Source organism: Bos indicus x Bos taurus, chromosome 4 (assembly GCF_003369695.1).
Source record: "Bos indicus x Bos taurus breed Angus x Brahman F1 hybrid chromosome 4, Bos_hybrid_MaternalHap_v2.0, whole genome shotgun sequence".
NCBI lineage: Eukaryota > Metazoa > Chordata > Mammalia > Artiodactyla > Bovidae > Bos > Bos indicus x Bos taurus.
Genome location: NC_040079.1, coordinates 47,669,168 through 47,693,509, shown reverse-complemented (window position 1 = coordinate 47,693,509; position 24,342 = coordinate 47,669,168). Strand labels below are relative to the sequence as shown.

At 39.3% G+C, this 24,342-nt stretch overlaps 2 protein-coding genes across 6 annotated transcripts in view; both read right to left on the bottom strand.

Annotated features, from left to right (window-relative positions):
• STK31 (serine/threonine kinase 31) overlaps positions 1-8,557 on the bottom strand; it is an 85,482-nt gene extending 76,925 nt beyond the window's left edge. The window contains exon 1 of one of the 2 annotated variants that reach the window (XM_027539336.1): positions 8,472-8,557. The gene's annotated coding sequence lies outside the window, so the exon portion shown is untranslated. Of the gene's footprint in view, positions 1-6,362; positions 6,443-8,471 lie in introns of those variants that run through there. The other variant, XM_027539337.1, reaches the window with a different exon arrangement.
• FAM221A (family with sequence similarity 221 member A) lies at positions 92-22,987 on the bottom strand. 4 transcript variants are annotated; one of them, XM_027539338.1, is made up of 7 exons: positions 22,865-22,987; positions 20,326-20,499; positions 16,278-16,468; positions 13,931-14,137; positions 8,472-8,576; positions 6,363-6,445; positions 92-195 (listed from the first exon to the last, which is right to left on the bottom strand). In XM_027539338.1, exons 1-7 carry the CDS (start codon positions 22,927-22,929, stop codon positions 127-129), a joined length of 894 nt encoding a protein of 297 aa, XP_027395139.1. In that variant the 5' UTR covers positions 22,930-22,987; the 3' UTR covers positions 92-126. The 4 variants fall into 4 exon arrangements, with proteins under 4 accessions (XP_027395139.1, XP_027395140.1, XP_027395142.1 ...); XM_027539339.1 differs by having other exon boundaries at positions 6,363-6,442; XM_027539340.1 differs by lacking the exon at positions 92-195 and adding an exon at positions 3,869-3,926.
• Positions 22,988-24,342: the final 1,355 nt, after the last annotated feature.

Below are 24,342 nucleotides of genomic sequence, written 5' to 3'. Positions count from 1 at the left end.
ATTCAAAAGACATTTTTACATAGAAAAAATGTAAGTAATTTGAGGAAAAATAAACTATTATTATGTTTAAATAATTAACACACAAAAGACATATTTGGATGCTGGTTTTAATTTCCCCAGTAGTGTTCATGAAGGTTTCATTGTTGATGGCAATGGTGCTTTTCCTTTCTGCTTAGCAGCCTTTTCCATTTTTATCTGAAAATTTAAAATATTTGTTGATATAATAATTTGTAAAACATCCTAAAGAAAAAAAAAAAGTGGTACATACCTCATTTGGATTCATGTCTTATTTATCACAGCCATTTTACACAGTTATTTAGCAGTTCTTAAGCTGCTAAATACTAAAGCCACAACCTGATTGTTGAAAGGACCTAATTGAATTTTTAAAATATAGTTTGTTGGGGTATGCAAGCTCCCAATCCCTCTTGCTCCTCTTTTTCTTCTCTTTATCTCAGAGCAAGGGCAGACTTCAGCAACACCTTAGAGACAGAGAGAGTGGGCCAGAGAGCGGGGAAGAGGCTGAGAGTCTCACTTACACACACACATAAACACATATACACACAGAGCTCAGCACACAAGAGACTTGAGGAGTGTTGACTGAACAGAGGACTCACACAATGAGCACAAAAGCAAGAACCCTGCAGAGAGGGGTCCTATCAAGGGCTCTGTGTGCGTGAAACATTGTCAAAGATGGACAAAATTTTCTAATTACAAACATAATCAAGTATGGTTGGATTTCAACTTTACCAAAGCATTTTAACAACATAACATATAATGAATATTGATTTGGAGAAATGATTATTTTTAATTGCCTCTAAAATTAAAAAAGAAAAAAAAAAAAAGCTTGAATGCCTAACCTTAGATCCAGCCTGTGCACATTCCCTACAGCATTACAGGAGACACCTAATCCAGTTGGATTACCCCTGGAACACATACTGCTTAAAGGACGGTTTCCTACAATTTTGATTTCTGCATTTCAACAGTTACCTTCCAGAAGGCTGTCTTTCTCCACTGTAACTGAAACAAAGAAGAAGCTTGCATACCCTAAGAAGCAGCCTTCTGATCTTTTAGAAACACAGTCTTTCCTGGGTGGTGGGGGAGGGGGGGTGGGGGGTGGGGTGGGGGGGTGGTGGAAAGACTCCAAAGAACACAAAACACGTCTTCTTCTTACTGCTACTAATGCTCACATACACCAATTCCCATAGGCAGCACCACTGCCTTGCCCCTGCAGGAGAAGGGAAGAGAAATTATGGGGCTGGGTGGGTGGAGGCAGGGCCTCTTATCTTCTAATGTGACAGGAATAATACCAAGAAAGCAGAAGAGATCTAGTAAAATCAGTCTACCCAATCTCACCAACTTACAAATAACTTCCAAATTATAAAACTGAATGACTCCCACCTCAGTCTCTTTCCCATTTTTTCCCCTTTCTCTCTCCTCTTTCAGTTGGTTGGGAACCTCATTTATACATACACTCAGGACTTCTCTGGTGGTCTAGTGGTTAAGACTCCACATTTCCACTGCAGATGACACAGGTTCAACCCCTGATCAGAGAACCAAAATCCTGCATGCCACACAGCACAACCAAAAATAAATATTGTACACTCATATCACACTTATACTCTGTACCAGTAGTCAACAGGCCACCTGTAGGTCCCTCAAAGAACACTCCATTCTAAGACAAAGATTATAAGCCTTAGAATCAGACAGAAAGTACTTGAATTCCCTGTGTGTGTATTAGTCGCTTTGTGTCCAACTCTTTGCGACCCCATGGACTGTAGCCTGCCAGGCTCTTCTTTCCATGGAATTTTCCAGGCAAGAATATTGGAGTGGGCTGCCATCTCCTTCTCTAGGGAATCATCCTGATCCAGGCATTGAACCTGGGTCTTCTGCACTGCAGGCAGATTCTTTACCATCAGAGCTATAGGGAAGTCCCTTAAGTAGTGATTAACCACCTGAGGCAAGTTATTTAGCTAACAGCTTTGTAATTTCTAGAAAAGGCATAGTAATAGGTACTATGTAAGGGGTTGTTCCAAAGGTTTAAATAAGATTTTATATATATATATATATATATATATATATATATATATATATATAAATCTAGGTACTTAATAACCACTCAATAAATGCTAGAATCTGTCTGTAATGCAGGAGACCCCAGTTCAATTCCTGGGTAGGGAAGGTCTGCTGGAGAAGGGATAGGATACAACCCACTCCAGTACTCTTGCCTGGAAAGTCCAGTGGACGGAGGAACTTGGTGGGCTGCAGTCCATGGGGTTGCGAAGAGTCGGTCACGAATGAGCAACTTCACTTCCACTTTTCACTTTCATGCATTGGAGAAGGAAATGGCAACCCACTCCAGTGTTCTTGCCTGGAGAATCCCAGGGACGGCGGAGCCTGGTGGGCTGCTGTCTATGGGGTCACACAGAGTCGGACATGACTGAAGCGACTTAGCAGCAGCAGCAGCAGCAACCCAATCCAGTGTCCTTGGACTTCCCTTGTTGCTTAGCTGGTAAAGAATCTGCCTGCAATGTGGGAGACCTGGCTTCAATCCCTGGGGTGGGAAGATCCCCAGGAGAAGGTAAAGGCTACCCACTCCAGTATTCTAGCCTGGAGAATTCCATGGACTGTGGTGTCCGTGGGGTTGCAAAGAGTCAGACACAACTGAGCAACTTTCACTCACCCCTCTCATTTAGGGTCAAGTGTTAGATTTGTAGTACCATCAAAAAGGGCTTCCCTGTTGGCTCAGATGGTAAAGAGTCTGCCTGCAATACAGGAGACCTAGGTTCGATTCCTGGGTTGGGAAGATCCCACAGAGAATGGAATGGCTACCCACTTCAGTATTTTTGCCTGGAGAATCCCATGGTCAGAGGAGACAATCCATGAGATCACACAGAGTCAGACATGACTGAGTGACTAACACTTTCACACAACATCAAAAAGATCAAAGATGCTAAACATGCAAACAAAAGCCAAAGCAGTGTTTGCTCATTTCAAACGGTACTTAGCAAATGTGTGTGTGTGCTCAGTTGTGTCTGAATCTTTGTGACTTGTGGACTGTAGCCCGCCAGGCTCCTCCGTTCATGGAAGTTTCCAGGCAAGAATACTGGAGCAGGCTGCCATCTCCTTCTCCAAGGGATCTTTTCAACCCAAGGGCTGAACCCAGGTCTCCTGCACCTTCTGCATTGTCAGGCAGATGCTCCCTGGGAAGCCCCCCTAGCAAATAGATTCCCCTAATACAGTGTCCAAATGGCAAAACACCTCTTTTTTCTCCCTTTAAAAAAAATTTTTCTGGCATTAACACAGTATCCTGCAACTAGTTGACCTTTAATAATTGTTTCCTTAATACAATTCTCCTTTTATAGGGAAAAGAGACCAAACAAGTTGACCTGATATATAAAACAAGCTAAGAAGCAACTCTTCAATAAGATGTAGACGTAGTTAGTAAGCTATTTTACCACAAAAGCTTCAATTATCAAAACCAACTTTTCCCCACACCCAATGATACCAATTAGCAAAAAGCAAAACCAGATTTGGATGTTACTGCTTTCTAAAGGCAGCCCTGAACCCATCAGATTCAGCTTCCTAATTGTCCTTTTCCCTCAATGGTGCTTGTCTTAAGTTTTTTGGAGTTTAAGACAAGCATTAATGATGTGAACGGTACAGGTCAGCTGAGAGAAAGTTGTTATGTTTGAGTTTCTTAGTTTTTTTTTTTTTTTTTTTTTTTTTAGTTTCTTAGTTTTTACACTCCATTCATCACACAGGCTAAAGAGTCATAATAAAACTACAACCAATAAATCCATAAATTCTAGGTCTGAATGGGCCAAGGATATCCCCTGAAATATTCACAGATAAGAACTCCCCCATTTACCTTGCCACAAGCAAATACCATTCACATGTTTTCAAGGCAGTCAACACTGCCCAAGTTCCTGGAGGAGGGAAAGAAGGAATTTAGAACCCTGCCCCTCATAAGCTTATGAGGAAACACTAAAGCTCAGTTGTGTCTGTGTTTTCCAAGAACACTGATTTGATTAAATCCTTGATGATGCTGCAATAATAGTCTCTCCTTTTCTCACTCTGACCATTTCATCTTTCCCCCTGAGATTCTATCACCACTTCTTTTGCTTAGATCAGTGTTTTCCAAAAGAACTTTCTGTGCTGCCCAATAAGGTATATACTCTCTGCGACCCCATGGACTGTAGCCTGCCAGGCTCCTCCGTCCAAAGGATTTCCCAGACAAGAATACTGGAGTGGGTTGCCATTTCCTTCTCCAGGAGATCTTCCCAACCCAGGGATGGAACCTGTGTCTCCTGCATTGGCAGGTGGATTCTTTACTGCTGAGCCACCAGAGATGCCTATATATATATATTATATATATAATAATATATATCTTAATAATATATATTATAATATACATTATACATATATATATATATGGGCATCCCCGGTGGCTCAGATGGTAAAGCATCCTCCTGTAATGCGGGAGACACAGGTTCCATCCCTGGGTTGGGAAGATCCCCTGGAGAAGGAAATGGCAACCCACTCCAGTACTCTTGCCTGGAAAATTCCATGGACAAAGGAGCCTGGTAGGCTACAGTCCATGGGGTCATAAAGAGTCAGATACAACTGAGCAACTTCACTAGTTCACTGGATATCTCATTTCAGTTCAGTTCAGTTCACTCAATTGTCTGAGTCATTGCCAACCCCGTGGACTGCAGCACGCCAGGCTTCTCTGTCCATCACCAACTCCCAGAGTTTACTCAAACTCATCAAGTTGGTAATGCCATCCAATGATCTCATCCTCTGTCATCCCCTTCTTCTCCTGCCTTCAATCCCTCCCAGCATCAGGGTCTTTTCCAATCAGTCAGTTCTTTGCATCAGGTGGCCAAAGTATTGGAGTTTCAGCTTCAGTATCAGTCCTTCCAATGAATATTCAGGACTGATTTCCTTTAGGATTGACTGGTTTAATCTCCTTTCAGTCCAAGGAACTCTCCAACACCACAGTTCAAAAGCATCAATTCTTCAGTGCTCAGCCTTCTTTATGGTCCAACTCTCACATCCATACATGACTACTGGAAAAACCATAGCTTTGACTAGAATATCCTTTGTTGGAAAGTGATGTTTCTGCTTTTTAATATGCTGTCTAGATATATATGCTTAATGTCTTTACATAATTGGAATTATTTGTACATTTTGGTGTATTTATTTTTACTTAGAAGTAGCCCTTAGAAACTTCCATGTCAGGACAAAATAGATTCTGATGTAAAGTCAGATAAAAAAGGATACTTGCTACTTAATTAAAAATTTCATTTTTTTAATGTTGAGGTTTAAGCCAGCTTTTTCACTTTCCTCTTTCACTTTCTTCAAGAGGCTCTTTAGTTCCTCTTTGCTTTCTGCCATAAGGGTGGTGTCATCTGCACATCTGAGGTTATTGATATTTCTCCTGGCAATCTTGATTCCAGCTTATGCTTCATCCAGTCTGGCATTTCACATGATATACTCTGCATATAAGTTAAATAAGCAAGATGACAAAATACAGCCTTGACATACTCCTTTCCCAGTTTGGAATCAGTCTGTTGTTCCATGTCTGGTTCTTAATGTTGCTTCTTGACCTGCATACAGATTTCTCAGCAGTCAAGTAAGATGGTCTGGTATTCTCTTTAAGGATTTTCCAGTTTGTCGTGATTCACACAGTCAAAGGTTTTAGTGTAGTCAATGAAGCAGAAGTAGATGTTTTTCTGGAATTCTCTTGCTTTTTCTATGATCCAACAGATGTTGGCAATTTGATCTCTGGTTCCTGTCTTTTCTAAATCTAGTTTAAACACCTGGAAGTTAGTTCAAATACTGTTGAAGCCTAGCTTGGAAAATTTTGAACATTACTTTGCTAGCCTGTGAGATGAGTACAATTGTGTGGTAGTTTAAACATTCTTTGGCATTGCCCTTCTTTGGGATTGGAATGAAAACTGACCTTTTCCAGTCCTGTGGCCACTGCTGAGTTTTCCAAATTTGCTGGCATACTGAGTGCAGCACTTTCACAGCACTGTCTTTTAGTATCTGAAATAGCTCAGCTGGAATTCCATCACTGCCACTAGCTTTGTTCATAGTGATGCTTCCTAAGACCCACTTGATTTCGCATTCCAGGATGTCTGGCTCTAGGTGACTGATCACACCATTGTGGTATGTGGGCCATTAATATCATTTTTAGCAGAGCTGTTTCTCTCTGAATTATTCTAAATAAGCCTCAAGACCTAACACCAGCTATAAGTAAAGATTTTAATGATGACCCACAATCAATATATAATTGCCCTACAGTATCTCTGTTACAAGTAAATGCTTAATGTAAGCAGATTTTCCAACAGACTTACCCTCTCCTGGTATCGTCTTTCAAAGAAAGCCATATCGTCCTCTTCCGGTTTCCTTAAGGAAGAAACTTGACTACTTGTACCTACTAACAAGGAAAATCAAATCTCAGTACAAACCCTTGAAAAATATGGGTTTGAACTGTGTGGATCCACTTGGGTAATTTTCAATAAATACCTACTACAGTACTATACGACACTAGGTTGGTTGTATGCCCAGATGTGGAGGAATTGCGGATATAGAAGGCCAACTATACACTTACACAAGGATTTTCAGCTGCACAGGGGTTGGGGCCCCTAATTCTGCTGTGCTGTTCAAGGGCCAACTGTAATAAGTAACATTTGATATAATTATAAATTCTTAAATAAAAAATAGAAAGAAAAAAAAACTTTCCTCCTACCAAGTGATTTTACTTTTCAAACCAGAAATTATCTAAATGAATCACTGATTCTATTCCCTCTTTTTCAGAAAGCATCATAAGACAAAAGTAATGTTTGAGGGGGCAGGGGGAAGGGACAGGATTGGGAGTTTGGGGTTGTTAGACACAAACTTATTACATTCAGATGAAAAAAAAAATAAGGTCCTACTGCATAGCACAGGGAACTATTTCAATATCCTGTGAGAAACTATAATGGAAATATTAAAAAGAATGTATATATGTGTTTTTAAAAAAGTAATGTTCATCGGTAAACATTCTCCAGATATTCAAGTGGACTGTAGCCCAGCTAAGCTTCTCTGTCTATGGAATTCTCCAGGCAAGAATACTGGAGTAGGTAGCCATTCACTTCTCCAGGGGATCTTCTCAACCCAAGGACTGAACCTGGGTCTCTTGCATGGCAGGCAAATTTGTTACCATCTGAGCTACCAGGGAAGCACTATTAAATAACACCATATAGCTATTTCACATCAGTGCTCAGTTTTCTTCAACTACATTTTACATTTTATAACTAAAAACTGATGTAACCCTACAACAGATAATGCACAGAAGTAACAGTTGAAGGTTTGTGCTATGGTCTGAATGTATGTGCCCCCCACCACCAAAAGGCATATGTTGAAATCCTAATGCCCAGTGTGATGATCTTAGGAAGTGGGCCCTTTGGGAGGTTCTTAGGTTATGAAGGTGGAGCCCTCATGAATGGGATTAGTGTTCTTATAAAAGAGACGCCAGAGACTTCTCAACCCTTCTACCATGTGAGGACACAAGAGGGCAGTGCATGTGAATCAGGAAGAGGCCTTCACCAGAACACCACCATGCGGCACCCTTATCTGGACTTCCCCACCTCCAGAACTGAGAAGTAAGCTTTTGTTGTTTATAAGCCACCCAATCTATGGCATTTTGTTACAGCTACCTGAATGGACTAGACAGTTTGCATAGGCAACCATAAGTGATGCTAATATCTGCTTTCAAATTTTTCACAACTGAAATAATTTTTTAACCATCTCCAACTAACTATACCTTAACTAAAAAAAAAAAAGACACAATTATGTCATTTTGTTTTAGTTTTAATTTCTTCTGTCTACATTTTATAATTTCTTCATTGTGTGTTGTTTTGTAAGCAGCCTTAAAATTCTTTGTGGAAAGGCTGTATGAAAATAAAAGGAAAATTCTTATTTAAAAATACTTTTAAATAGTAAGTACCTCATAAATCATATAGTCCTTCATTGTTTTTATTCTTATTTACAATAAAGAAAATGCAATAAAGTGCTTAAAAATAAATTCCATTCATTTTTATGTGTAATTTAGGAATAATAAAACCTTGCTAACCTATAATTATCACTGGATTACATCTTACTTGGGAGAACCTAAAGTATCAAGGATCAAGGCAATTAGTCCACTAGAGGCTGCTCTTATTCAGACATCAAAGCAATTACATGAACCAGAGTAAGGTTTTAAAGCTCCAAACTATAGTATTATCAGAATCTTCATAATTTAGCAGTTTTTCCAAGTTAAAAATTAAGTTTATTGTTTTTTCTTAGTGCGTGGGTAATAGGAAAGAAAAATGATAATCAAATTATGGTAATATTGGGGGAAAAACAGTAATCTGGAAAATATATCAATTTACATTCTTATTTACTAACACCAAAAATATTTTTCAGTTTAATTTCATTACCACCTGTTAGCGTTTCTGGAGAAGAGCTAGATGATGCTTGAAATGCCTTTAGAAATGGGTGGTCCATGGCCGTAACTGGAGAGTCTAAAAATTCAGCTGATGGTGCACCTGAGGACAAAAATGTGAAGAATGAAAACTAAATCTCTGTTAGGATACAAATAAGTTATTTCAAAAGTGAAATAAATTAGAACCCCAGTAGAATCATTAGAAAAATCCTTTCTGTAAAAAGAAATTTTTTTTAGATTTTTATCTGCCATATAAAGTAGAGTCAAATGGGTAAAAGCATTTCTGCATTTCTGAGAGATCTTTTTCACAGAAAAAAAATTACACAAAAACATAACTATACATGAGCAAATAAGTATAAAAGCTTAACACAGTCAAAAAACATAATAAAAAGTGAGACATTCAGAGAAAAAAAAGCCTCTAGTTGCAGAGGGCTGAATAAACGTATTTTTCCTCTACTCCTCACTGGGAAACCATCTAAAGACAAGGAATGCAAAAATAAAGAAAACTTATTCAATAAAACGAGGAAACGTCCACAACCCTAAACCACAACCTACAAAGACCTACTGCTAAATACACTACTTCTGGACCAAAGGACGGAAACTGCAGAGAGAAGTGGTAGGTGCTCTACTTCATAAACGTCACCCTTCCCCTACATGCCTGTCCCCTTCCACGGGTAAAGGAGAGGAAATAAACTTTTAGTCCCATTTGCTTTTCAAACTGAATCCTTTCCTATAAAGTGAACAGTGTGCTGTTCAGGACAACTGCCCAGGCCTTCAGATTCCTGCTCCCTTCTTTCCCAGCTCCTCCCTCTTGTGACCTGTGGGAAGATCCGACAAGGGGGCTCAGGTCCAGCCAGGTCCCTGTGTGTCCTCTGGTTGCTATGTGCACTACTGATGTCAGGTGCTAAAGGCTGGCCTTAAGTTGGAATTTAATCTCTCAGCTTCTCAGGGCCTGGTAGCCTAACACTGTCGCACAGGAAGCCTCCCAGACCTCTCAGATGCCTCTCTTTTTCTACCGATTTCCCCAGAGCTCAGGAGACCCACATCGAGCTCTGCTCTGCTGTCACCTTTGCCCTTTGGTATGACAGATGTCATGGCAGGCCTGCTGCCTCACAGCTCTGCTGCCTTCCAAGCACCCACTATGAGCTGGGAATCACAGCCTCCTTCAGCCTCACAAAGGAACCAAATTCCAGCAGGAGGTTCTCTCTACCCAGGACTGTACATGGCTAGTAGGGCAGACTTCTCTCTGCTCCAGCTCCCCTACATATAAAATCAGGACAAAAACATGTTATGTTTTTTCTTCTCATTCTCACCTCTCTTTACACCCACCATCCCTCAGGAGTCAAAAGGGGGAGGTTTCCTTTCTTTCTATTATAAAGATGCTTAAGTGATAAAAGACCAATAGTCACAAAAAGGCAAAGATGTTGGCTACTACCACTATTACTTAGCAGTGTTCATAAAGTACCGGCCATTTTGTTTAATCAAAAATAAAAGAGTCATAAATATTGGAAAGGAAGAGGCAAAAATATCATTACAGTTGACCTTTGAACTATGCAAGGGTTAAGGGTACTAATCCTTTACATGCAGTCAAAATCTGCATATAACTTTATAGTCAGTCTTCTGTATCTCCAGTTCCACAGATTCAACCAATTGCAGATCATGTAGTACTGTGGTGTTTACTATTGAAAACAATCCACATATAAGTGGACCCTCATAGTTCAAACCCCTGTTGTTCAAGGGTCAATAATATTTGCAAAATCAACTAAAAATTTACATTCAAAATTCTAAGATTAAGTAATAATGACTGGTAACAAAAGCTGCCTAAAATATTTCCTTTTTTTAAATAATCAGCTAGAAAATACAAAGGAAGGGAAAAACTCATGTATCATAGCTACAAAAAATGATGAAATACCTAGAAATAAAATTAAGAATTGTGTAGGACTTTTATGCAGATAACTTGAGAATTCCATGTAATTATACAGAAGACAACAAAGAAATGAAGACTCAATATTTTAAAACAGTATGTTTCCTATATTAATCTAAACATTCAACTAATAGAATTTTTTCAAAAATAATATCAAAGTTCTGAAAAAACTGAAAGGAAAGAATAGGTCAGGAAAATTCTAAAGTAATAAAATGAAGTCATACGTAGTAATTTACTATAAAGCTGTAGTTATGGAAACAATAGAGTAGTTGCACAGAAATAGACAACAATGAGGCAGACTAATGAGACCAGAACAATTTCTGGGTTGAGCTCAACCCTACCACTTACTTGTTGAATAACACAGAATAGATGTTTTACTATTCTGCACTGATTTTCCTTGTCTGTAAAAAGGATTAATAATAGCACCTCACTCAGAATAGTTATGAGGATTAAATGAGGTAATAGACATAAAGAGGCTGGACCAAACCCTGGCAGTACAAAGCCATAATTATCAGTAACATCACTACCATCATTTTTTGTTTGCCACTGATAATTGGGTTTTCTGTAACAGACGCATGAGCCTAATACAATCATGTATCCATAAAAACTGAAAAGAATTTATTTATGGAATTTAACAAGCTAGTTGTAAAATAACCAAGAGAAGAAAATACATAAATATGTCAAGGCAATCTTGAAAAAAGAACACAAACAGAAAGAATTTAACCAACTATCAAAACACACTATGAAGAAGAATAATTAAAAATATGAAATATTTGCACAAAATAGATAAATAAGCCAATGCCATAAAATAAGTATGATGGAATATAGTAAAGATAAAGTTTCAAATTATTTGGGAAAAAATGTTTTTGGATAACTTGTCATCAATTTGGACAAAAACTGAAGTTATACACACCTTACTCTTTCACGAAAAATAAATTCCAGATACAAGAGAAAGCTAAACATAAAAACAAAAGAAAAATTAGGCATTAAAGTAAAATGAAATAAGTTGGAATGGAATTTTAAAAAATTAAATAAAGTGAAGGAAAGCATATTTATAAAATGAGAGTAGGGTAAGGCCTGCCTCCAACGTTTAAAAACCGTAAAACCACAACAAAATCTCAAAAGACAAATGATGTATTGGAAGAAAAAACATCCAAAATAAATACAAAGGATTAGTATACAGCATATATGTATAAGAAGACTTCCTATAAATCAATGGGAAAATATAAAACATAAAAATGAGTGAAGCATATGAACAGACAACTCACAGAAAGTAAAATGGCCACTGAATATAAGGAGACTCCCCTCTCACTAATAACCAGGGAAATCAACCGACTGAAACAATGACAGTATTTTCACACATCAGACTGGCAATAAAACTCAGGGTAATGACATCAATGATCAGTATAAATGTTTGGAAATAGGTAAACTACAACATCACTAGAGTAAGTATAAACAAGGACAGCATTTTTGAAGGGCAATTCAACAGAATGAATGTATTAAAATTTCACATATGCAGACACTTCAACCCAAGAATTTCACTTCTCTCCATCCACCTACTATGTAGACTCAAATTTACATAGTACACAAGGAAGCAAGTTCAAAAGCAAAAATGAGTAAATAAATAAAATGGAAATAATCTAAATAACCATGAACAAGGAAAACGTTTAGATAAACTGCTATGTGTGTGTGTATATATATATATATACACACACATCTACAAATTGATGTACACATATACAAATATATATGTGTGTGTGTGTATATATGTGTGTGTATATATACACACACATATACACACACATACATACATATATATGGGTTTCCCCTGGTGGCTCAGATGGTAATGAATCCATCTGCCTGCAATGCGGGAGACCCGGGTTCTATCCCTGGATTAGGAAGATCCCCTGGAGGAGGGCATGGCAACCCACTCCAGTATTCTTGCCTGGAGAATCCCCACTGACGGAGGAGCCTGGTGGGCTACAGTCCACGGGGTTGCAAAGAGTCATACACGACTGAGCAACTAAGCACAGTTTATATATATATACACATAAAATGTGGAATACTATGAAGCAATTACAAAAAACAAGAGATTTGTATGTCCTGGTATAATAATGCTTTGAAAAAAATTTTTTAAGTTAAAAATAGTAAACTATAAAAAAATGTATGCTAAAAAGAATAATACAAATCAACTGATGTCAGCAAATTACCCTCTATTAAAGAATCTTCCTGGTGGCTCAGATGGTAAAGTGTCTGCCTGCAATGTGGGAGACCCGGGTTCAATTCCTGGGTCGGGAAGATCCCCTGCAGAAGGAAATGGCACCCCACTCCAGCACTCTTGCCTGGATAATCCCATGGACGGAGGAGCCTGATAGGCTACAGTCTATGGGGTCGACTGAGCGACTTCACTTTCACGAAAGAATCTGGGGTTAAGAGAAATGTTCCAGAGGGATTTGACTTCATCTCTATTATTTGAATCTTTTATAACAAGAAAATATTCACTTATGTTTACATAATTTTTATAATAAAACCAAAAATCCACATAAACAGAAGTATTTACAGTAGATACTTACAAAAGAGACTCACAGACTTAAGAGAATGAACGTATGGTTGCAAAGGGGAAGGATGTGGGGAAGGATGTGGGGAAGGGATAGTTGGGGAGTTTGGGATGGACATGTACTGCTGCTGCTGCTAAGTCACTTCAGTCGTGTCCGACTCTGTGTGACCCCATAGACGGCAGCCACCAGGCTCCCCCATCCCTGGGATTCTCCAGGCAAGAACACTGGAGTGGGTTGCCACTGGAGTGGGTTTTCCAATGCAGGAAAGTGAAAAGTGAAAGTGAAGTCGCTCAGTCATGTCTGACTCTTCTCGACCCTATGGACTGCAGCCTACCAGGCTCCTCCGTCCATGGGATTTTCCAAGCAAGAGTACTGGAGTGGGGTGCCATTGCCTTCTCCGATGGACATGTACACACTGCTCTATTTAAAATGGATAACCAACAAGGACCTACTATATAGCACATGGAACTTTGCTCAATGTTATATGGCAGCCTTGACAGGAGGGGAGTTTGGGGGAGTATGGATACACATATATGTATGGCTGAGTCCCTTTGCAGTTCACCTGAAACTATCACATACACACATGCATGTGTATACGTACACATGTACAAAAGCCTATGTTTCCAAAATGAGGTAGTTATAATGGTGAAACTTACATACAATAGGGTAACAGGTAAACTGTATCACATCAAATAAAATAAATATTATTTCACTATTACAAACAATGAAGCTGTGAGTCAGGATAATCTAAATACCATGAACAAGGATCTTTCCTCTTATGTTTTTTAATTTTCCTTTAATAATCAAACATTGCATATGACAATAAAACATTTAAAAAAAAATAAAAATAAAATGAGATAATTTTTTTGAAAATAACATAAATAACTTAAAGTGCAAAACAAATATAAGGCTTCAGTATTGTTAGCACACATAAAAGCAAAATGACAAGCTCACAGTTCATATATCATCACTTACCAATTCCACTGTCATCTAATCGTATGTAGCCTTCTGCCAGCGAGCTGAAGCCAGTTAATCCTCCCATTGCTGCATAAGGAACGTCCTGCCCCACTGGTTTTCCCTGAGCCAGTCTTTCTTGCTTAGTTTCCACTACTGTGTCATGGGCATATGCAGGCTGACCACAAGCACAAGTAAAGCAACTATGAAATCCCGAACACTTAGAACCTGAATCAAAATGTAAAAGGAGTTCAATGTTTTCAAATATAGGTAATTAGTTATATGCCCTCTAAACTAACTTAGCTTGGCCCAAACCACTTGAATTCTGGATCTTTCATACACTGTCCTCTGACGCCAGTGCTTACCTCTACCCCTGAACTCCTTTCCTCCAGCCACTGCTCTTATTTCTAAAAGATGCTAAAGCATAAGGGAGTATGCAACAACAGCAACAAAAAATTGGAAAAACTAACTAGGACTAAAGGATACTGGGCTAAAAACACTGGAGAGCTAGGAAGTGAAGGCCCTCTCCTCAAATACTGAGTTAAAAGCAGGTGCGGGGGGACAACCCAGTAGTGAAGAAATAATGTGGAAACATGTCCCTGAGTCAATTCCCCATAAAAGCCATAATGGAAGGCCAACTCACAGATACAGAAAGAACGCAATGGAATATTGTTTAACGATAAAAAAGGAAAGAAGTAATGATGTGTGCTACAGCATGGATGAATCATAAAAACATTATACTAAGTGAAAGATGCTAGTCAGGAAAGACCACATACTCTATGATTCCACTTACATGAAATGCTTAGAATAGGTAAATCCACAGAGATAGAAAGTAGGTTACTGGCTGTCTAGAGTTGAGGGGTAAGAGGAATAAGGAATGATTGATATGGATATGAAATTTCTTTTGGGGGTGATGAAAATATTCTAAAATTTATCGTGGTGATGGTGAACAACTTTGAATATAAAAGCCATTGAACTGTACCCTTCAACTGTGTATGAATTTTTTAGCATGTTACTTATATCTTAATGAATCACTATATATAAAAATACAAACCATATTGAAATACAGTCCAGAATATACCATTACAAAACCCTTAAACATTCACACTTTTGACAAATACGTACAGAAACCAAAGCACATAATAAATAAGTTTTATTCAAATACTTCCATACTTAGTGAAACAATTTATGTCTGCCATTGTCAATAAAAATGTTTTATAATATATTTAATCATAAGATTTCAATTCAAGATACTACAAAGAGAACTGGGAAAACTATCTCCTGAAGAAAAATACTGGAGCTAATTTAAAAAAATTCTACCTATTTCAAAGGGTTTTTAAAAGGATAATCAAGGGACAGAGCATATGAAACAGTGGCTGGGATTTGGGTACAGGTATTGAGATACAGTAGCTCAGTGGGTCGGAGAAGGCAATGGCACCCCACTCCAGTACTCTTGCCTGGCAAATCCCATGGACAGAGGAGCCTGGTAGGCTGCAGTCCATGGGGTCGCTAAGAGTCGGACACGACTGAGCGACTTCACTTTTACTTTTCACTTTCCTGCATTGGAGAAGGAAATGGCAACCCACTCCAGTGTTCTTGCCTGGAGAATTCCAGGGACGGGGGAGCCTGCTGGGCTGCCGTCTATGGGGTCGCACAGAGTCAGACACGACTGAAGCAACTTAGCAGCAGCAGCAGCAGCTCAGTGGGTAAAGAATCTGCCTTTAAGGCAGGAGATGGGAGTTCAATTCCTGGCTCGGGAAGATTCCCTGGAGGAGGGCATGGCAACCCACTCCAGTATTCTTGCCTGAAGAATGCCATGGACAGAGAAGCCAAGCAGGTTACAGTCCATAGTGTCGCAAAGAGTCCGACATGACTGAAGGGGCTGAGCACAGCACAAGCACGTTGAGATAAGGGTGCTATTGCCTACAAAGTGTTAAAACCATCAAGCTACATTTTGTTTTTCCCATCAAACCATGTTTTATGCAGAAACATAATAATCTGCAAGTGAATCATAAAAAATTTTTAGACCTGTAAAATCCTTTTTAAGGATGATTATTCTGTAAATGGAATTCAGTTGGTAGAACATCCAGAATTTGAAATTGTGAATTAGATCGTGTCTAGTAATTCTTTAAAATCTATTACTACTACTTAACCTTATTCAAATTACATGAGATTAGAGATTAAGGTCGATGACTAAAAGCATATGAACAACCAAGTTTTTCCACAAACTTTTAGAGTATGTGTTCATCAAATCATTCCCAGTTGTCCAATGTGACTGTAGCTGAATGAAATTGGCACAGAGACACATCAAACATTCAGTAAGGGGATAAAAGCATTCTGTTTATATGTTGATCATAATGTAACTCACAGGCATTGCATACAAAGCCAGGCGCTGCACTGTGTTGATCGGCAAAGTGCTTACATCTGCAGCGAATGGGCTGTGTGCCGTTCAGAGGCACGTAGAAGTAAGCCCGGCAAGGGCAGCCCCTCACTTGGCAAGGCAGACTGATGGGGCGCTGCGGGGGAATCGTTTCAAAGTCAGTGTTATGTTGCTTATACCTAAGAGAAATGAAAGGGATGAAATAATAGCACAATGCAGATACTGCCAGAAATTACAACTGGTATTCTCTTACAGGCAAAATGACTCTTTCTCATTTTTATTTTTTGTTCATTGCTCTTGTTAGTAAGGTGTAAATACACTCCCCTAAAATGCAGTACTTGTCAGTTACGTTGCTTTGGTCAGAGAAAATCTTCACCCATCTAAATTTTTAATCAAGGAGAATTTTCACAGCAACAAAGATATAGCATATAATTCTCTTAAAATACTATTACAGATTCTTTAATATAGAAACACAACCCACAAGTATGAAGAAAAGCTCATGAAATTCTCTTTATCAAAGTGTATTATTTACATTTATTTTCACAGGTCTGCTATTTAAAATTGAAATAAGTTCAATAAACACATATTAATATAATTTATTTTAATATACTTACACTTTAAACTTCAAAATAAATTATTAACACCATTAAAAGCCAAAACTCTTTGCTAAAATGCTGTACGTAATTTTCTCAGACCACTGGCTTCCTTCTCATTAGATGATACTCAGTAAAATCATATTAAATTTATTACTCTCAATATTATACTAGGTAACATAAGTTAAAATAATAATAACATACCTTTTTCACTTAGCAAAGAGAGTCAAAGTTTTTTTAAAAACTGTACATATTTCACAACACTGTAAAGAGTGTTATCAAAGAACCAATCCCATTTAATAGGGTTTCAAGAAACAGAAAAAGATCCATCCATTAAGCCAGATGGTTCATTTTTGAAATAAATAAACCCTAAGAAAATTATTCCATGTATATAAAGAGCTCTGTGCATAAGGGTAGTATTAGCAACAGTACTTTAAATAGTGATGTACACAACACAAACTAATAATAAAGGAATGGATAAGTATATTACAAGAAAACAGTTTTCTAACTCTAACAGTGAAAACATTTCTTCAAATAATATCTTTTACAGACCATAATACTATATAAAATAGATAACACAGAACTGGCTAACACTAGGTAAAGAGCCATAAGTGGAGTCTGTCCTTCCCCTTAGCTGCCCCTCCAGCTGGTGAGCCCCTGAAATTCTGTGGGAGCTCTGGGGAAAACATGGCAAACACAACTGGATTAGCTGGAGTATCAAGGAGGTATTAAAAATCTTGTGTGCGATTACTATGAACAGTGCGGAAACACTTCCATGATTCTGTCATGAAAAACTACTTCAATATTTATACACACGTATAATTAACAACTAAGGCTGTATATTGGCACCCTGCTTATTTAACTTACATGCAGAATACACCATGAGAAATGCTCGACTTGATGAAGCACAAGCTGGAATCAAGATTGCTGGGAGAAATATCAACAACCTCATATATGCAGATGACACCACACTTATGACAGAAAGCAATGAAGAACTAAAGAGCCTCGTGATGAAAGTGAAAGAGGAGAGTGAAAAAGTTGGCTTAAAACTCAACAGTCAGAAAACTAAGATCATGGCATCTGGTCTCATCACTTCATGGCAAATAGATGGGGAAACAGTGACAGACTTTATTTTCTTGAGCTCCAAAATCACTGCAGATGGTGATTGCAGCCAAGAAATTAAAAGACACTTGCTCCTTGCAAGAAAAGTTATGACCAACCTAGACAGCATATTAAAAAGCAGAGACATTACTTTGCCAACAAAGGTCCGTCCAGTCAAAGCTATGATTTTTCCAGTAGTCATGTATGGATATGAGAATTGGACTGTGAAGAAAGCTGAGTGCCGAAGAACTGATGTTTTTGAACCGTGGTGTTGGAGAAGACGCTTGAGTGTCCCTTGGACTACAGGGAGATCAAACCAGTCCATCCTAAAGGAAATCAGTCCTGAATATTCATTGGAAGGACTGATGCTGTGAAGCTGAAACTCCAATACTTTGGCCACCTGATGCAAAGAACTGACTCATTTGAAAAGACCCTGATACTGGGAAAGATTGAAGGCGTGAGGAGAAGGGGATGACAAAGGATGAGATAGTTGGATGGCATCACCAACTCAATGGACATGAGTTTGAGTAGACTCCGGGAGTTGGTGATGGACAGGAAGGCCTGGTGTGCTGTAGTCCATGGGGTCGCAAAGAGTCGGACACAACTGAGTGACTGAACTGAACTGAACTGAACTGAACTGAAGTATGTAAATAAAAAAAGTACATACACATGTTAAAACTTAACAGCATCTGGCTTTAGGTGGTGTCTTCTTTCTGCATTTCTTTGTATTCTTCATTTCCATGTTTCCAATGTTTTCACTTTTCTTTTATACTTTTTAAAAAATATTTATTTTTAATTGGAGGATAATTGCTTTACAATACTATGCTGGTTTCTGCCATGTATAAGCATGAATCAACCATATGTATTCATATGTCCCCTTCCACTTGAACCTCCTTCCCACCTCCCAAGTTTCACTTTTATAATAGGGAAAAATTAATTTAGACAGAGATCTCACTGAGCAACTGGTACTAAAGAAGTTTTTCCATCCAAGTGGGGTTAGGTCAATTTTGAAGTTCAATTCTATGCTGTACCATTATAGATATGTATATGTACATATGTACATATGTTGGGTCAATTTTGAAGTTCAATTCTATGCTGTACCATTATAGATATGTATATAGATATGTATATGTACATAGATATGAGACTGGCACTAAACGTACATAAGAATAAATGATAAAACTAACATAAGTTTACCAGAAAACAGTGGAAGAGTTAGTCTCTCAGTTATGTCCAAGTTTTTGCGACCCCACGGATTCTAGCCCACCAGGCTCTTCTGCCCATGGAATTCTCCAGGCAAGAATACTGGGTAGCCATTCCCTTTTCCAGGGGACCTTCCCAACACAGGGATCAAACCCGGGTCTCCTGTATTGCAGGTTTTGGTATCCACGGTGGGTCTTGGAACCAGTCCTCTGTGTGTGTATAAATAAAAGAGAAAGGTATTCATATAAAACATTTCTTAACATATAAAAAGAGACTAGTAAATGTGAGGGAAAATGCTTCTATTTGTAGATTGGTAAACTTTTTAGTGTGGATCAGCTCAAGCAACTTTAAAATCAGTTTAGGGAACACTACTCAGTACTCTACAGTGACGTAAATGGGAAGGAAATCCAAAAAAAGAGAGGATATACATATATCCTGATTCACTTTGCTACATAGCAGAAACTAAAATGGGCTTCACTGGTGGCTCAGACAGTAACGAATCCACCTACAAAGCAGGAGACCTGGGTTCGAGCCCTGGGTCAGGAAGGTCCCCTGGAGAAGTGAATGGCAATCCACTCCAGTATTCTCATCTGGAGAATTCCATGGACAGAGGAGTCTGATGGGCTACAGTTCATGGGGTTGCAAAGAGTCTTGACATGACAGAGTAACTATCACTTTTCAGAAACTAACACAATATTGTAAAGCAAATATACTCCAATAAAAACGAATTTTAAAACACATTTGACAAAAATAAATAAACAAAATAAAATCAGTTCTGCAATCTGATGACCCGTTCTCTACTACCTTGTCCAGTGGTGGGAGAGGCAGAGTGAGTGTGCTCCCCTGCCAAACTAAAAAACCCCTAGCAAAGCCTGGAGGCACCAATATCTTTCTTATCAATGCTAAGAGGAAAGATGCTTAAGGTGATGGGACTCCATAATGAGTTCTACCAAAATACAGCAGAAAAAATGTAAAATACAGCCCCCAAAACCTTAGATAATTTCTGCCATATTATATAAACACCTGTTTTCAAATATTTCTCAATTATCATCAATAGTGTTATTTATAGAAGGAAGATATGCCCTGCTACAGTTTTATGTTTCCTAATCACCAGAAAACTTAGCAATAAAATATCTTACCTATGTGTACAAAAACACAGTGTCTCTGGACCCACAAGTTTACAATCCATTCCCGTGGGTGACTGCCAACTCACATACAATCTGTTCTGTAAACGCATAGGTAAGACTTTTCTTTTGTATTCTTCATATTCCTCAGGAGTAAAAAGTTTCCCTCCGTCATCCTCACCAACAATTCTACAACAAAAGATACTTCTCTTAAGCCATGTGTATTTCTTTTCTGGGTTAAAAATAATAAACTCTAAAATTAAACTATACTTGTATAGTCAAATGTATAGTCAGAAGAAAGACTGCTTTGGCTTTATTTTGTTACATTAGGCTCATATTAATAGCAAAATTACACACAATAGTAATAAAGTTTTTGCTTCCCATAAGAAAAAGGATTATAAATAATACCGTCAATGAATTCATAACATCCGACTTCACAGATCCAGGTTTATCACTGGAGAATTACCACATATTCATCTCAATTTCTTCTTTGATTCTGAAGTAAACATGCTCATTTTTCACATTAAAGTTGGAGACTAAACTGCTAAAAATTCTAATATTTTCCTCCTTTAAATATACTTTGCCCCCAAAACAAAATAGTACAAAAATCATCCATGCTGAAGACAACATGATTAATGTCCATACCTGACTCCAAACCCTGGCCAGAAGTTTAAACTATGATAGAACCCACAAACACCCTTAGATCTGCACCACTTCATACCTAACATATGCATTGAGTAATCAGGCATATCATTTTCTAATTCTGGAAGTAAGACCTCAAATTTTTATGGGAAAAATTAAGCTACTGCTATTTCTTAATTTCTTAGGAAATTAAGAATTGTCCTCCTTGTTAAAAAAGGAAGCATAATCAAAAGCATGTGGTCAAAACTGAAGAAATTTCTCACTGAACATACTCCCTTTAAAAGTCACGGAAAGTGTTATTTGCAGAATGTTACATAATTTTTAGTGCAGTCAGTGCCTTTTCTCATACTTTCAAGCCTTTAGCTATGGTAGATAAAATAAAAACCAATACAGAAGCTATGAAATCATCACAACTTTCTTCCTTAAATAATTAAGGTACATACTAATAAATAAATAATAAAACTAAGGGCATTTTATTCTGAGCTAAGTTTTGGGCTATTTCACCTTTTTACAGCTATTAAGAAGTACATCCACAGCTACTGAAAAGACCTTAAGATCAATGCAGACTTTTAAAGAAAGAGATTAATTATATATAGTTCTAAACAGTGTTGCTCAAACTTGATTTACAGAATCCCCAGGAGATCTAGTTCAAATGCAGATTCAGATTAATATGTCTCAATGGGGCTGGCAATGCTCCCCAACAACGCTTACACTGCTGGTCCATGATGGCTACACTATGAGCAGCAAGGCTCTAACTTCTACAGAGAACCATTTCAAGTAGTTTATGTTTGGAAAATAATTTTGCCCCAGGCCCCAACATTTCATAGGCCAGGAATGAGACTACAACTGAAGGCCCACATTCCACATACCTAAACATCTAAGTATCTGAGGTGTCCAGTCAACATCAGGACCCAGCATAGTGCTCCTAGGGAAAAGGCCTGGAGAACTGGAGGCGAAAGGAGCAGCTCTGCCCTAGGTAAGCTCGGTATAAGCTGTTAGGGACTTTTGGCCTTATGTGAACCTAAAAGGGAATGGGACCTGACCCATCAAGCTTCTCATCCTCATTTTTTCTGGCTCAGAATTACTAGATATTTCTGGACGTCACTCAGAAGTATACCACCTAGACAGTTCGAGGGAAGAGCAGTCAGATAGCAATCCCTTTACCCAAGGGATTTGGCGGGACCACCTTGAGATGGAGCAACCCCTGTGGCTCAGGTTTCAAGCTGCACCTGTTTCCCACTGAGGCAGTGATCATCTGACTTCCCCTTTACACACACACACACACACACACACACCTGCCTCTCACACAGTTTCCCAACTGTCAAAAATCTTTCTTGGGAGACCTTAAAAAAAAAAAGAACACATTCTTGCAGGTACACCAGCCTTTGTCAGGGCCCCAGGCAGTGAGTCACTACCAAAAGCCCTAGGGGCGGCTGCGCTTCCAGTTCCCGGGTAAGAGTTTCTCTAGAACCAGTCAGTCAGTCTCCTAAAACCAGCACCTCGTGGTCCGGGGTACGTTTGGAAGTTCAAGTCCCACCCTATTACAAAGTGAACATGCAAACCTGATGTCTGCTTTTACAGGCCAGGTGTACTCAACGTGTGATCTACAAGGGCAGTTAAGAAAAGAACAATGGACCTTTGCGTAAATCTGGAGTTAATAATTCTTTCTCAAAGGGATCAGAGCCGGAGATCTTTTAAATTGCCTCGGAAGAGACTTACTAGAATAGAACTGCGTGTCATCACAGTACTAGAAATAAGAAGCCTGCAATCAAAGTAAGCCACCTCCACCAGCCCGGGAACGGGATTCCGGGAACCAAGGCCAACCAGCGCCTGTCCCCTGCCCGCGCCTCCAGCACCCCTCCCGCGAAGGGGATCGGACCGGCCTCCTGGCTCCGCAGAGGCTCTGCCTCACCTCCGGTACTCCAAGTACTCGTCCACTGCCGCCGCGCCGCCAGGAGGTAACGTCAGCCGCTCCATGGCGGGCGGGGAACCGGGAGGCACCGGCTCCAGCCGCCCTACGCACGTGAGCCGAGCCGGGAGCAGCCAAAACCTGCCCCGCCCCGCCCCGCCCCGCCCGGCCGCGCCCCCTCTCGCCCGCTCCGCTATTGGCCCGGCAGGACGACCGCGGTGACTGCGCAGAGCTCGCGCTTCCACCTGGCTGGCCACGCCCGGCACTAGAAACTCGCTCTCCACGCTGAACCCTGGGGCTGTAGGGATGCTGTTTACCGCACTCCGCAAACCCTGCCCGTCTCCTTCTTCCTGGTCTGTTAGGTCTCCTTGTAGTAAATAAAATAATGAGTGACGATGGAGTGCAGTGTCTTGCACGTAATGGATGCACAGAATGGGCGTATTTCTTTTACAGCACTTTTCGCTGGTTCTGAGAAGGTTTTGGATAGTTTGAGAGCTCTAAGCGCTATAATTGCCAGCTGTGTTTTCAGATTTGGCATTAAAAGCACTGTGACGTAGAAAATCAGATAGTCTTGAGTGTCTGTGTTCAGTTTGAGTGTCACTATAGCAACATGTTCTTCAAAAAAAGTGAGTAGCAGATTTAAGAGGTAACAGGAGAAACTAGGATTAAAACAAAACCAAAAACCTTTGGAAATATTCTCCACAAAATCCATTTTAAAGTTGAATTACCAGAGATTGGTAATATGTCCAGAATTTGGTTTAGTTACCCGGAAAAGAGGTAGGAAATCCATTATTATTCAGGAATCAAACTCTGAGGCTCCCTAGAGACCAGGGTGAAAGTGAAAGTGAAAGTCGCTCAGTCTTGTCCGACTCTTTGCGACCTCATGAAATTCTCCAGGCCAGAATACTGGAGTGGGTAGCCGTTCCCTTCTCCAGGGGATCTTTCCAACCAGGGATCGAGCCCAGGTCTTCCGCGTTGCAGGCGGATTCTTTATCAGCTGACCTACCAGGGAATCGGGTTGAGCACCTTCTATAAAGTGTCAGGGAGGGAAAATCCAGTTTAAAAAAAAATTGTTGAACTTTAATACTTTATTTCAAAAATAAAGTCTTTTATTTTTGAGACCCATTGTTGAGTCTCAATCCCAACAATGACACCTTCACTGCTCTTTGTTAATAACCCTTCTATCAGTGTTCGCTCCCAACTCAATCTTAACCAATAAACTCTGAAGTCTCTCCCAGCCACATTATAAACACATTTTAAAGTTAAAAAGCTTTCAACCCTCAGGTCAAGGAGTGATCCTGAAATGGGGCTATTTTAGGGGAAGGAGCACTGCTCAACACACCTATGGGCTGCTGCTGCCTTTTATCTTGTTTTGAACTCCTAGCTCTGCTTTTAGGCAGCAGCTAAACTAGCAAAGATAAATAACATAAAGTGCTAGGCTATGTGAACTTACAGAAAAAGTGGCAAGGGAGTGTCTGCGC

Bases quoted from the DNA above. Each gene is read 5' to 3' on its own strand.
- FAM221A (XM_027539338.1), bottom strand. From the start codon at position 22,929: ATGGAGCGGCTGACGTTACCTCCTGGCGGCGCGGCGGCAGTGGACGAG. The intron at 8,577-13,930 runs GTAAGTGATGAT...TTTTGTCCTCAG, and splicing joins ATTAGATGACAGTGGAATTG to GTGCACCATCAGCTGAATTT. The intron at 6,446-8,471 runs GTGGTAATGAAA...TTTCCTTGTTAG, and splicing joins TTCTCCAGAAACGCTAACAG to TAGGTACAAGTAGTCAAGTT.